General features: G+C 38.4%; 1 protein-coding gene across 2 annotated transcripts in view; it reads left to right on the forward strand.

Annotated features, from left to right (window-relative positions):
* Positions 1-14,578, forward strand: part of slc39a11 (solute carrier family 39, member 11) — a 179,344-nt gene that overhangs the window by 33,518 nt on the left and 131,248 nt on the right. For both annotated transcript variants that reach the window (XM_087845068.1, XM_087845069.1), the window contains exon 4: positions 5,851-6,009. In XM_087845068.1, coding sequence (XP_087701194.1) covers positions 5,851-6,009 — 159 coding nt within the window. The remainder of the gene's footprint in view (positions 1-5,850; positions 6,010-14,578) is intronic.

A 14,578-nucleotide genomic window follows, 5' to 3' on the forward strand; every position in this document is an offset into this window, starting at 1 on the left:
TAGCCACAGCTGCCCTGGGGCAGACTGACAGAAGCGAGGCTTCCATATCGCGCCATCGGCCCTTCTGGCCATCACCAGTAGGCGGTAGGTGAAGTGTCTTGCCCAAGAACACAACGACCGAAACTGTCCGAGCCGGGGCTCGAACCGGCAACCTTCAGATTACAAGGCGAACTCCCAACTCTTGAGCCATGATCGCCCGATTTAAAATGCTATCTGAACTTGTGAAAAATTATTGTCTCTCTTTATTAGCTCATGAATTAACTAAGAACAGTTTAAAAAAATCAGTTTCACTACTGACAGCCAGGCCTGATTGCTGTCAGACTTATTGATTGAAGAAATCACCTAAACAGTTAATGACATCATACAGCAGGATGGCAGTAGATAAAAAACTTCACCCCATCTAAAAGTAGTTAGTAATCGATAAGCTCCTGCATGATTTGGACTATGTGATGCTAAAAAGTAATGATCCTGACATTAAACCCCAAACCACTGAGATCTAGTGTGTACTGAATGAAGTACTTGTGATACCATTGGCCTTTAGGCTAGAGTTGCTGTAGTGCACTCTACACATAAATAGCATAATAACAACGGATCCCATAATCTTCTGCTGTAAACAAAAGAAGGAACAATGATCTTTGTAACTAAACTTTGTAAACTAAAAGCAGTATTGAATAATTTTTTTAGCAACTGAATATGAAAGTTGCATGAACAATAGTATGAACATCATTATGCACGATTTCACAATCAGTGTGTTCTTTTTAAGTGGCTACGTTGAGAAGCTCGTGAAGTGATTTTTAGTATGACAATCAAAGAAAATTCATATTTTTAGAGCATCAGTTAGATATATTACAGCAAACTCAGTTAATGATTACATTGATTATATTCTTTGTTAATTATTTTACCCCTTCCATTAATCAGTACTATTTGTTTGAGAAGTAGAATTTATAAATGTAGCTTGAAATAAAACTCTGTACCAACAGAGTAAAAACTTTCATGTCTCTGTGCTAAAAATGAAGCTATAACCATTATCCACTTAGCTCATCACACAAAAGAATGTAAGGATATGACAAATAGTCTAAATGTGAAAAAATAAATGAATGCGGGTTAAATGGATAAATGTGAATTTATAAATGTATGTGTGTGTTTTTAATTCAAGTTATTTGCCACTAAGGTGTAGCTGACTGTAGTTTGTACTTTAAGAGTGGAAATAATTTATAATAGTTAGTAATTCTCTTTATAACACCAGTCATCTTATGCACAAGTTTGTAAATAGGTTGATTGTACATGTCCGTAGTTTGATTTCTTGCCTTTTTCTTCATTTTGTCAAAACTATTCTCAAATCACTTCAACCTATTTAATATATTATATAGTGGTTGTTAGAGACCAATTACAATAGGATTTTTAAGACTGATGCTGATATCAGCTGATAGTTCTTTCTTTCAGAACTTTATATGAAATATAAAGATAGTCCCCTAACGTTTGTTATGAGTACTTATTTAAAAGAGTTTTTACTTACGCTGTCCAACTCAGATCAGCTAGTTGTGTTTTTGTGTGTTTCAAACACATGTTCTGGAAATTTGGGCCTTCTGGTGGACAAACTACACAACATCAACATGGTTGAAGAGTTCTTCCATGTTTTCTTTACTTTTTACATTTTAATTTTGCGCCCATTATAAATGCAGATACTAATACATTTCCAAACAGCTAATATTGGACTATTGGTTAAAAGATATTAAATGAATTGGTACAAACAGAGTTTGAAATGTAATTGGCTGATCGTGCTTGAATTCCCATTCACATAACAAATGCAAAGATTGTGCACCTGAGGCTTGATATCTGTGTGCAGCAAAAGCGTTTCTACTCACTGCACTTTGAAATTGAATGTGATGAGACCTGGTGTTGAAGATGAAAAAAGAAAAATGTCTGGTGTGATTATGGCTTATGCTGCTGGTGCAACTAGGCGTGAGGTCAAGTTGTCAAAATGAGCCAAGCCTCTAAGAAGTTTCCAAGTTGACAGAGGAGCAAACAAAAAGGTCCTACTTTTTGAGAGTTATCACTAGAACCAGTTGCTTGTGCTTAGCCACCAGATTGCTTAAAACTACCAGTTATAATTGGAAAGCAATTGAAGTGGAACAGCAGAGAAAGGGAGCTTCTTTTGTAATTAGCAATCAGGCTGCTCCTGGTATAATTATACACATTTAAAACCAGTGCTCCCATTAAGTTGAGTGCTGTGGCCCCTGTAATCAGTTTCACTGGCAAAACCCTTCTTCTCATTACGTTTTCCCAGTTAGAAGAAGAGGAAAAAACTTCAGTCATACATCTGAGTGTATCAAATCGGTCATTCTTCTTCAACCAAGAAGTCAGCCAATCATTTGCATTTTATAGGGTAATTAAAAGAAAATTCTAACATTACATTAAAAAGTTGCTGAAATGTTGCTGCCTTTTAACATATTGAGGTCTAAGTCATCACTGGTGTTAAATCCTGATTCTAACCCTTCCCTTAGGGCTGGGATTAGTATGAGGTCTTTGATAAACATCATCAGGATCCAACATGGCTAAAACATGGTGTGAGTTTGGAAATGATCAGTTAGATCATGTAAAGAAGGCCTGATTGCATTAATGAATGCTGTAGATCTGCTCTTCTTCTTTTTTAAGGGTTTCTTTGGCTGTTTTTGTAATGATTGTATTGAACTGTATTACCACTGAAATAACTTTAATTTCATTAAATGCCATATTGTTCAACTGGATTTTTAGTTTGGTTCAATTTCTCACTAGGTTTCTTTCTGGCTTCTCTTTAAACCGTAGACATACTGTCATGGGCACAAAGAAATGCAATTTATATTCTTTTAAATTGAGCTTTCTTTTTATATCCTCATAACTTTGTTCCCTCTCCATGGTTATTCCATTGTGCTGCTGACTGGGGACTCGGTTTGAAAGCCGGTGCACTCAGAATAAATGGCATTTCTGTCATGAAAGCTTTAAAAGTAAGTGCAGATAGTTTTTGACTGCCGATCTGAAAGTGGCAAGAAATCACATTTAGGCAAATGGATAAAATGTGTTTGAGTGTGTCAGACCGGTTATAGTGTAGATGGAAAATAGAAGGGGATCTTTTTGATGAGTAAGAAATGATCATTTGTCTCTTTCAGTCACTTGATTGCTGCAAAGCTCGGATAGTTCAACACAAATAAGACAAAACCTTTTATTTCCCAGGATTCTAGTCAACTTTGGCATTGTTATACAAACCTGACAATGCTTGATAAGCACCTCTACATAACTTCAACAGGGGCCTCCAAGACAAAAAAAAGTGCTTCGGCAACTTTTCAGTGATGCACAATAGAAGCTGAATATGTGTTGTGTACACACACATTAAGCTTGAAAAGATGCACTGCTGTGTGCTGCTCTCTCTGTCTGGACTTTGACAGTTTATACAAACACACTGTGATCTGGAGTGAACAATGCGTTCAGGGTGAATTACCTAAGAAGGTACTGAATACTGGACAATTACACACAGTGACAATGGCAGCACACATATCCACACATGCACCAATAAAACTTGGGGAACTTCAAAAGAATTCAATTGCAGTTTTAAGTGCTGTTAACAGTGATGTTCACTGGTTAATTATTATGCACCATTTGTTGCTGAAGATCTTCAGACTGGAGTGTTGTGTCTTGATGTTATGAATGATCAGAGAAATGCTTCAAATAGGCAATTCAGGTGACCTGAAAGAATTTGAAAAGATCAGTGTCACTGCCAACAGAGTTTCATCTGCCATACTGCGACAGAAAAGAAAAGAAGCAATAAAATGAAACCAACTAAAAAATCTCCATAAGATAAGTTGGATATTAATAAATGATAGCCTCTATATACGGAAGAGGATTAGGGCCACTGGAAAGAAAATCTGAGAAAAAAGTCGGAAATCTGAGATTAAAGTCAGAATTCTGAGAAAAAAGTCAGAATTCTGAGATTAAAGTCGGAATTCTGAGATTAAAGTCAGAATTCTGAGATTAAAGTCAGAATTCTGAGATTAAAGTCAGAATTCTGACTTTTCTCAGAATTCAGGAAAAGAAGAGGGGAAAAAAAAAGACATGCCCACTTTTTTTTCCCCAGTGGCCCTAATGCTCTTCCGTATCTATAGGTCACACTGTTTTGGATTTTATAAAACAGCTCTTGGGATTGAAGATTTTTAATGGAAAGATTTTGATTGATAGTTTTGTTTTATAACTTTCTTTCTGCCAAGTTTAAATTTATGTCTTGATTGGCTTACACGGACAGCTTTACAGTACTGTGCAAAAGTCTTGTCATCCATTATTTCTTTAAAATGGAAAATTGGTGCATTGATTTATTAAAAACATACAAACATGATGCAGGTTGTGGGAAACGAGCATTTGTACAATTCTGGTGAGTTGAAAGTCAATATTTGGCATCATCATCTTTATTTAGCATAGCCTGAACTGTCTTGGGCAAGCTTTCTTTTAATTTCTTTACACAGTATTCAGGAATAGCTCTCCAGACTTCTTGAAGGATGTTGGCTGTCTTTTGTGCCATTCTCTGTCAAGATGATCTTACACTGCTTCAATAATGCTGAGGTTGTGGCTCTGGGGGCATCACTCTATGACTGAAAGTGTTCCATTATGTGTGTTTTTATAAAAAAAAAAAATGTTATCTAGGTAGGGTTTTATCAGTTGGTGTATTGGCGTTCTATGAGTGATGAAAATCTGAGAGTACTCTTCTGTGTTGATATGCCGATCAATTTTAACAGGATCCCCAACAACACTGTCTGAAATGCAGCTCCAAACTCTGATAGAACTTCACTGTGTTTTACAGATAGCTGTAGACACTCACTGTTGTACCCATTACATATTGACAATGATTTGAACCAAAAATGTCAAATTTAGAGTCATCACTCCATAACACCACCGATTTTTCACCCCAGTCTTCATGTTTGGCATACCTGAGTCTTTTCTTCCCATTTCTCTTTCTTAAGAATGCTTCTTGGAAGTCACCCTTCCACTCACAGCATTTCTGATAAGGCTTCAGTGAACAGTAGATGGATCAACTGGGTTTCCTTTTGGACATTTGTTGCTTAAATATGCAGAGTTTTTGATAAGTAGTTCTTTTTGCTTTCAACCTATGTTTAACATTTTGTAACACTTTAACAGTTGGTTATTTGCTAAATCATCAGTTACAAATATACACAACACTAGTTCATCCCTTGAGTTGAGTGCAAGGATTTACTGTTGCAAGGACCGGACTGAAAATGAGTGAAAAAGCAGCCAAAATCCAAAGAACTTTGAAGGCGCTTCTGAACACCTGAAGAACTATCACTTAAGACCACTAAAAAAAAAAAAAGAAGCTTACAATAACGTTTGGCTCCTGTGAAAAACCTTAAGAAAAAAGTCCAGACCTCAACATTATTGAAGCAGTGTAGGATCATCTTGACAGAGAATGGGACCAAAGACAGTCAGCATCCAACAGAGCTTTGAAAGTCCTGCAAGAAGCCTGGAGAACTATTCCTGAAGACTACTTCAGGAAATGACAAGAAAACTTGCCTCGGAGTGTTCAGGCTGTGTTGAAGGATTGAATTGCCCTATATAATTTATTTCCATGGATTTCCATGTAGTACATGTTTCAGTAAATCACTTCATCATTTCCATTTTCCTAACAAAAAATAAAGAATTGAGGGGTGACTCATGACTTTACAGCACTATAGGGCATCCTCCATCCTTTTCCTTTTTCCTCTAATCTGACAGCATTTTTGGACTGAAAGCAAAAGTACACAAAAATCCAAGCTTCATATTCTTCTTCTTTTTTTAAATTTCCCCTTTTCCCTCTTTTTCTGTATATTTCAGGTAATGCTGGCTGCTTCCTATTGGTCACTGCTGGCACCAGCCATCGACATGGCGGAGGATTCTGGGAAGTACGGCTCATTTGCTTTCGTGCCTGTGGCTGTAGGATTTACACTGGGGGCCGCGTTTGTTTACTTTGCTGACCTTGCCATGCCCTTCCTGGTAGGAACTCTGACACATACAGTATTCTATGTTTCCTGAAAAGCACAAAATATACTCTTGTGGTGATGTGAATGTAGCAGGGGCTGATTAATTCTTAATGTCTGCTTATATGTATTCACGGTCACTTTTCAAAGACTTATCACCACGCATGGGAGCAAGCTATTGATAATTCATGAGGGAAAGAAGAAGAAATGGAGGACATACTGTGGTGTGAATGTGAAGAATTGAGTTCCATGCAGAAATAAACAGAAATACCCACTTAACCTACATAGGGCATATCTGAATTTGAAACCTTGAGGACTAGGTCAGTGAGGTTAATACAGATGAAATTTCTATAAGGGGTATAGAGTAGCATTGCAGTTTTCTTATAATTAAAGTATTGAAATTTAGCACATGCATACAGATATTCTATGATACAATAGCAGAGAACAGAGCTTTCTACTCAGGAAAGAGTTGAATCTTGGCACAGATTTGCCACCCATCTTCCTTTGAGAGGTCTGCAGAAATGCCTAATGTTACCTGAGGCAACACATAGTTGTTAAAAGGACCAAAATTGTGTTTTGTTCCACTTTGCCTGCACTGGTCTTTTGTGTGGTTTAGATAATAGCATAATTGCTGCTGAGAGCAACTGCTGGTTGAAGAATAGAAAACATGACAGAGAAAATGAGTTTGGGCCAAAGCTAGTAGAATGCATCTCGGAGGATTAATCAATATAAAGTTCTTTGTTGCCTGCTTGGGAACTTTTGTAGATGATAGCTTTTGAAATACTTCACTGTTTGCATATTGATACACTTTTTTTTCTGCCAAAGGCCAGCACACCTGTAAGCCTGATAGACCCAAGAAAAGAGCTTGTGTAACGTAACCATGAAAAACAAATCAAAGCAATATCATGGAACTGTGGTTCCATAAATGGAGACATTACCCTGACATTTATTAATTACAGTTTCTTTCAGACTATGTTATTTGCATGCTTTTTTCCATAGACAAATTATAAGCTTATTTTTTCTCATTTTTTTCTACTTCTTTCAATGGTATATAAATGACTGACACCTCAGTCAAAACAAACTTTAAGCTAACTTTTTAGCTAACTTTTAGGCTTAATAAAACTCTAAATGGGTAAATATAGAAATGGGTGATTTTAAAATGGGAGCTTAAATCATTTTTGGAGCTAGCGTCAAGTTGCCATTAAAGAAATTGGATTTTTTGGAGCTTTCAATACTGGGAGTGCACTGAGCATAGATAGAGGAGGTAGATAAAGAAGAGATGCACCCCAATCAGCCACAACATTAAACCACTGACCTGTGAAGTGAATGATATTGATCATCTCGTTAAAAGCCAGTGTTCTGCTTGACAGCTCCGGGTTCTGGCATTCAAGTGATTATCGCTTTGACATGTACAGCCCACCTAAACATTGGCAGAGCAAGCACTATCCCACGTTGGATCGACTCTCCCAGATGGCAGTGGCCCCACCCGCGGCAGATCCCATCATGTTTAAAACTGCTGGAGACCAACTCGAGAAACATGGCAAAGGTGTTGACCCAGCCTAATAACTGCCCAGATTGCAGCTTGAATGAGTGTCAGCAAGACATTTGGAAACAGACTTGATCCACTTGGCTATTGTCTTTATGCTTTTGCCTTCTTTTAGTCTTCGTCCCAAGAAGAATAGATTCACACGAGTGTGATGTTTAGGACAGGAAAAGGTGTTCAAATAACTTCAGTCCAACAGATTTATAATGATGGAAAGGTTCATTCTGTAGCTGGTTTGTCATTTATTACTTTCTCAACTCAGCCTGTTTCTCATCTTTCTTCAAAAGAAACAGAGAGAATATGAATATGTGTAAAACATTGACAGAGATCTGCAAACCTCTACAAATTACAACAGAGCTGATCTGTACAGCTGAACTTTTAATAACGATCCTTTGACCCTTTCCAAAAACGCCCATGTCTTGTTAATGCAGATTTTTGCAATCTCTAATGATACAAAAAACAGGTCTGAGCCTTCAGACATGCGCCAGCACAGGAATGTGGAGTGACAGTAGTGGAGTGGGGAGATGTGGGATGCAGCCACAACAGTCAGAGCAGCAGAGAACAGCTGTTGCCTTAAGCTCCTGCAGTCACACCAGGACAGAAGCAATCACTTGAATTACATATGAAGGAGTGCATAACGTCGCTGTCATGCACACTCATATAAGATGACACGCACTCGCATAAACACAGCGTACACGCATATCCCGGTGAGGATGACGAACAGTGAAAGCGAGGGTGATGAAAAGCATGCGTTCAAACATTTGGTTGTGCGTCTTTGATCAAATCTACGATGCACATTTGAAAATGTAGAAAACACACAAGGGTTGTGTTTTTAGGGTTTGATATTAAGACCATCAGTTAAGTTCAGATTTCATAACCTTCATTCAGTTATCAGCAGAGTTGTGTCATTGTGCAGGATAAAGCTTGACTGTTGTTGCGTGGCGTATTTGAACCTCATAATCAGATATTAAAACCTGGCAACTTGATGTGAGGGAAAGGTAATGAAGTTAGGGGCTGCCTCAATACTAAGAAATCAGGGAAGAGTAATAGGCTGTATATAAATGATAGACACAGCCTCTGGGTTGGAAAATGGAAGCCACTGTGGAAGCATCTTAAAAGGCTTCAAACCTTCATTCTGTCAAACGGTGGATTGTATAAACGTCTACTGCAAAACAACCCAAAGCTCCCTTGATCTATGGCATCAGTATGTTTTCCTAATGGGTTTTTGTTCTTAAGAGATAGCATACCTTGTGAATGAAAGGCCAATACTATTCTTCGCTTTCTAAGGGACATCCACCCTCCAGTTTATGCAAAACCTCTCAGGCTTCACGAGAGGATTGTGGCCAATTGGTGATGTCATCTTTCAGATACAGCCTGCAGAATAAATGAGGGACATTAGAGAACAGTTTTTCTAATTTTCTTGTTAGTGCAAAAAAAGAAAAAATGCAAATGGTCACGACAGGACAGTAGTATAACACTAATGAGGTTAGGGTTTTTACTTTGAAAATTGAGCAGTTAAATGGCAGATATGACTGGACTTCCTGTTCTCCTCACCTGCTGTGTGCAGACCGACACATTGTCCCATTACTGCTACTGCAACTCCTTTTGTTTTAGGATCATTTAATGGTGGTGAACGCTCCCATCCTAAATCAAATGAGATAAATGTTTCTCCTCCTGGAGGAAAAAAAATCGTTTCTATAAGACCAGGACAAAAAGCAATTACTGCTTGGGAGAAGAGAAAAAAAAGAAACACCTAATGTTATAATTTACTGCCTGTCTTTCACTCCATCACTTCACCTCTTCGCATTTCAGCAGGGGCTAATTGGGCTGCTGACCTTCCTTTCCGTAAGCCACCCATGCAGCAGTTTAATACCTGTACTCCACTGGTAGTCTTAGTAATAGGGCAGGAGATAGCAAGTACAGCAATGGGCAAACAAAAACATTTTTCAGAGCTTCAGCAGGGACATGTTTGTGAAAAGAGTTCAGAGCTGTAAAGACTTTTTAATCTGTTGTATTCTCGACACACCATAACACACAGGGTACATTGTAAACTGTAGATAGCGATCAACTAGATAACTCTTTTATGCACTTGGAAACAACATGAAATACATCCTGGTGTTCTCCCAAGAACACCTTTATAATCTGGTCCTATTTCCTGCTGTAAGACTTCTGATGCATATATGTGTTCTGAGGTGGGCTCATCAAACTCTTGACAACTTTACAAACCTGCTTGTGGAAATGCAAATTCGAGAGATTTGTTAAAGCTTAAGCTTAATTTAACACTTCCTAATTACCATGTAAGACGACCTGCTGTGTTCGATTTGTGGGCGAGTTTTCTCTACAAATGTGGTCCCTAATTTCACATCATTAAATCCAGGAAATTAGCAGGTGGGTACACAGCGTCCCTGCCAGTGTTAGTATGAGCGTCAAGGGACCCAAAATAGATAGAAAATGGTTACTCATGGAACTATAAATACTAAAAAAAATTATCTAGCACTTTGCTAAAGCAAAGTGCTAGATAATTAGGTGGTGGGCATTCAAAAATCAGACACGGTGAGTGTTATTTCACATTTGAGTGGAATGGAAGACGGTGTTGAACAGCAGCTGTGATGCTGCCTGTTCTTTTTTAACTTCAGGTTTTTTTTGTCAAATCTGGTCTATCGGAAAACAGATTAAATAAAAAACCTGAGTGTTGAACCCTTCAGTAAGATCTGGGGGATCATGAATGCAGTGGTTGAGTGGTTGTTTTGGATTAACTTGTCCTCTTAGATGGTGGGGCACTGATAATAAATGGAAAGTTCTTCAGCGTGATCACCCGTGATCACCGTTTGATGAAACGTCTTGATGCTGATGGGACTTGTTTTCCAGAATCCCATTCACAGAGCATGAAGGGTCAACGAGTGGTTTGATGAGTATGAAAATGATGTAACCCATATGCCCTGGCCTCTACAGTCATTAGATCAGATAGTGGACAGTTGACAGCAACTTTCCCTTTCAATAAATGAGGGAATATTTTTTGGAAGAATGTTTTCATTGAATCCTTTTTTAAAACTAGAATTTGAGACTATTGAGATTTATAGTCTCTTTTGTGAGTGTCCTTCACCCAGATGGGAAGCAGTATGTAGTGTCATATTAGATGTCATTAACCCTCATAAGACTGGCAACCTGCCCAGGATGTACCCTGGCTTGTACCCTATTGTAGCTGAGATAGGCCCCAACCCTACGTAACCCTGATAAGAATAAGTGAAAGAGGATGGACGGGTGGAGAAGAAACTGTAGCTGCCAGAGAAAAGAGCATGCAGGTTCAAACCTAGAATAGTGCAAGTGAGCATTCATGCTGCTTCTTTGCCTTGCTAATTGTGTTTGATAGTCTTAAGTGATGAGGGATTAAGTTGGCAGCATTTGGTGGTCCAGTACCCTAAAACATGTTTTTGAGTCTGTCAAACTGAATGTTGTGAACAGTATTGGTGTAAACTGCCCCGCATGCCTGGACTGTTATGTCTTTAGCAAGTAAAGGTTTGGAGTTTCAGTCTGCAAGTGTTTAAAGCAATGTTTTTAGCAGTTTCTAGCAGTTAGCTTGACCGTCTGTCTTGCTGTTCCTGTTGTTCAATCTTACTGTAAAATGGACAGACTGCAGGATCTTTGAATGTCTTTGCAGTCATTTGTCTTCTGTTGATCTCAGCATACATAGAACCACAAGTGGACTTTTATTACATATCCTTTTTGACTTTTGTTTTCTTAAACCGTTACATTTGTCATTTTATTCTTCATGGGCATTTTTATTTCTTATTTTCCAGTCTTGTAGTTTCTCCTCAGCTCCCTGAAGCACTCCTTCATTTTCATTTTATCACATATTCGCACTGCTAGTTCAGCCCCCCTCCAACGACTGGCACCATGGTGACAGTAGTGGAAATGTTGGGCAATAGTAATAGCTTGCAGGAAATCAACTAGGAACCCGTGGGGGGCCATCCGTGTTTGGACAGCTGCTGCTGGCCTGACTTTTACTGGCTCTTCAACAAACACGGAAGCTGAATAAGAAGAACAACTGGGAAAGGGTAAGATGGACACAGAAGGGAGGGTTTGGGCTGACAGGGAGAGAACGATGACGGTGATAAGGTACGAGATGGGAACAGGGTGACGATGAAACAGAAAAGGAGTGACGTTGGCAGACAGCAGGAAGGACCTGACAGAGCCTTTCAGCTTGGTGATAAAACCAAATGACCAAGACAGCGTCAATCTGTTCCAGTAAGACATTTTTCTTCGCATGCATCTTCGCTTTACACCTCTTCAACTAAAGGAATATGAAGGGCATGAATAATAACTGAGATTCTTAGAAGAAATTGTTTTCAGAAGCATGTAATGCAGGTTCAGTGTTTATTCATAAACCCTCTGTGGGTGGATTGTTTTTGTTCCATCAAAAAAGCACGAGCTGGAATAATGAAAGCCATAAACCTCCACACCTGCCAAGTAATTGCTGAGTAATTAGTATTAGATTAAAAGAGATGGTGTTATTGCTGCAGATGTCCTGAAGACAACACATCTGATTTCATTATTTATTGATTTATTTGACATTAAATTTCTTTCTCAGCCCGGACAATCACTGCTACAAGCACAATGCACCAGGTTAAGTGTGTCTGAGCAATGAGTGCAAACCAAAGAGCAACCGGGTCCGCCAGCTTCCTCCCACTGTAGAAAAAAAAAATCAGTTTTTAGTTAACTGGTGTTTCTAAACTGGATTTACTTGAATGTGAATGCAGGGAGGATGAAATAAATGTATGTGAAATGGTGACTTGTAGTCTAGGAATAAGTCTATCCTATTCCATGTTTTGATTAGGGATTATATACAGCTTTCATTATTCCATCCTACCAACCATCCCTTGTGAATTAAGAATGCGGAATTGTTTTCTATTCTTTGTAGTAGCAATGACACAAAATAATGAATACGGCAATATATCATCCCATTATCCCTTTAGATAGCTTATCAATACTCTGGTGGTACTGTTCTTGGTTGTGGGGCCAATTATGAAATACATGAAGACAACTGGAAGTTTATTAATTTGTTGTGAAGAACAAACTCACAAAGGGAAAATGACAGAAAGCTAATCACAGGGCTAATTAGGTGAACTGGCACATTATTAAATTTGGAAAACAATGATATTGTGTAACCACGATAAAGCACTACATTACTGTGCAAATATTTATATATTATTCTAGGAAGCTGGGAAATGTGTGCATCAATTTATTGAAATATGTGCAAATGTACATGGGAATGCAGTATCGAAGGCACAAACAGTTCTGTCGAGCTTGAAAGTCAATATTTGGTCACTATGATCCCACAATGCTTCAGTAATATTGAGGTCCGGGCTCTGGGGAGGCCAGTCCTTGACCAATAGTGTTCTCCTGTGTGTTTTTCTATCCAGATATGGTTTTACTGCATTGTTTGTGTGTTTAGGATCATTGTCATGTTGATGCCAATCAGACACTTTCCAGTAGGGCTGTGCAATATGACCAAAATCTCATATCCCGATATAAGAATTCTATCGTCCGATAACGATATAAATCACAAAAATGTAACATTTTCTGTAAATTCTGTGAATCTCGGGCAGCTCGACTTGCGGGAAGTCTTTCCAGCTGCGCGTCATGCAGCTGGAGTCTAGTGTTTTAACCGATGCATGAAACTATACATTTTTAGACATAAGTTGTAACGGCCGCCGTTTTCTTTGTGAGTATTTATTACACGGCGTGCTGCGGGAAAAAGCCTGTTCTAACGTTTGAGTCTAAGGTTTATTTTTTAGCACCTGGCGGCTCTTTTTTAATTCTCATCCGTAAATAATCTGCTCTTTCACGTGATTCATTTTATTTTGAAAAGTCTCAACAGGATCTTGAGCTTTATTGTGAAAGGTTTATGTGGTACATAAACAAGCGGACACGCGATGGTGTTACCATCGTTGTTGCTAACCACAACGCATAAAAACAGGCGCTTGTCCATCAGCAGTGTGGTTATATTACATATAAGAGAAAGAGAGAACTTTAAGAAATTAATATAGCCACTACAGTGACCATCAAAACAATGAAAAAATATTGCTGTAAACAGTTTATTTTGCGACACCACGAAACAAACGATAGCGTAAAATAAAACGATAGACGTTTTTATATCGTCATCCGATATATATCGTTATATCAAACAGCCCTATTCTCCTGTGTTTTTCTATCCAGATATGGTTTTGCTGCATTGTCTGTGTGTTTAGGATCATTGTCATGTTGATGCCTATCAGACACTTTCCAGATGGTATTGCATGGTGGATCAGATCCCTGAGATAGCACTGCACACCATGCAGAGATAGGCCAGGTTTTTTGTGTTTGTAATAACTGTTAGTGAATCACATTCTTGTTGGAAAAATATGATTTTATGCCAGGAAAACTGTGTTGTCTTTTGTATTTTTCACAAATTCATCTGAAGAAATGGGAACAATGATATGTTGTTGTGACAGGCTGCTAGTAACACAAAACTGTCTAATGATACACTTTAAAATTGGTTCTTTGCTAAATTGTCTGTGTAGACACAACACTGGTTCACCCCTTGAGTTAGGTGCCTTTTTATGCTTTAATCATTCATAGTGAGTCAGTGTTAAGGGACTTAACAAACAAACAATCAAAAGCCATTCCTCTGTAAATGATCAGGTCCAATAACAGTTACAAGAAAGCCTCCTTCCTTGAAGGAAACACGTAAAGAAATGAGGTGTGGTTCAAGACTCTTTCACTTTATTGCCTCTGTTTTTTTGGGGGTTTATGTCCTCTATTTGAGTCACTCCAACAACATGACGTGTTTATGATTGTCTTGTGGTGGACTGAGAATCACTATCATGGTAATCATACTGTGATAATATAACAGTGTTTTACTCTGTGGCCACATTATTTTGATCCAAAGGCTTCATCTCAGTAACATCACCTTACCTTGCACTATTTTTCATGGAAGTCTTACTTTGCTGTGTTTAAAATTCTTCCACTTTTTCTTGTTCTCGACTTTGTGTATGAGCCTTGC

This window comes from Neolamprologus brichardi, chromosome 8, assembly GCF_056152115.1.
Source record: "Neolamprologus brichardi isolate AB-2024 chromosome 8, ASM5615211v1, whole genome shotgun sequence".
Classification (NCBI taxonomy): domain Eukaryota; kingdom Metazoa; phylum Chordata; class Actinopteri; order Cichliformes; family Cichlidae; genus Neolamprologus; species Neolamprologus brichardi.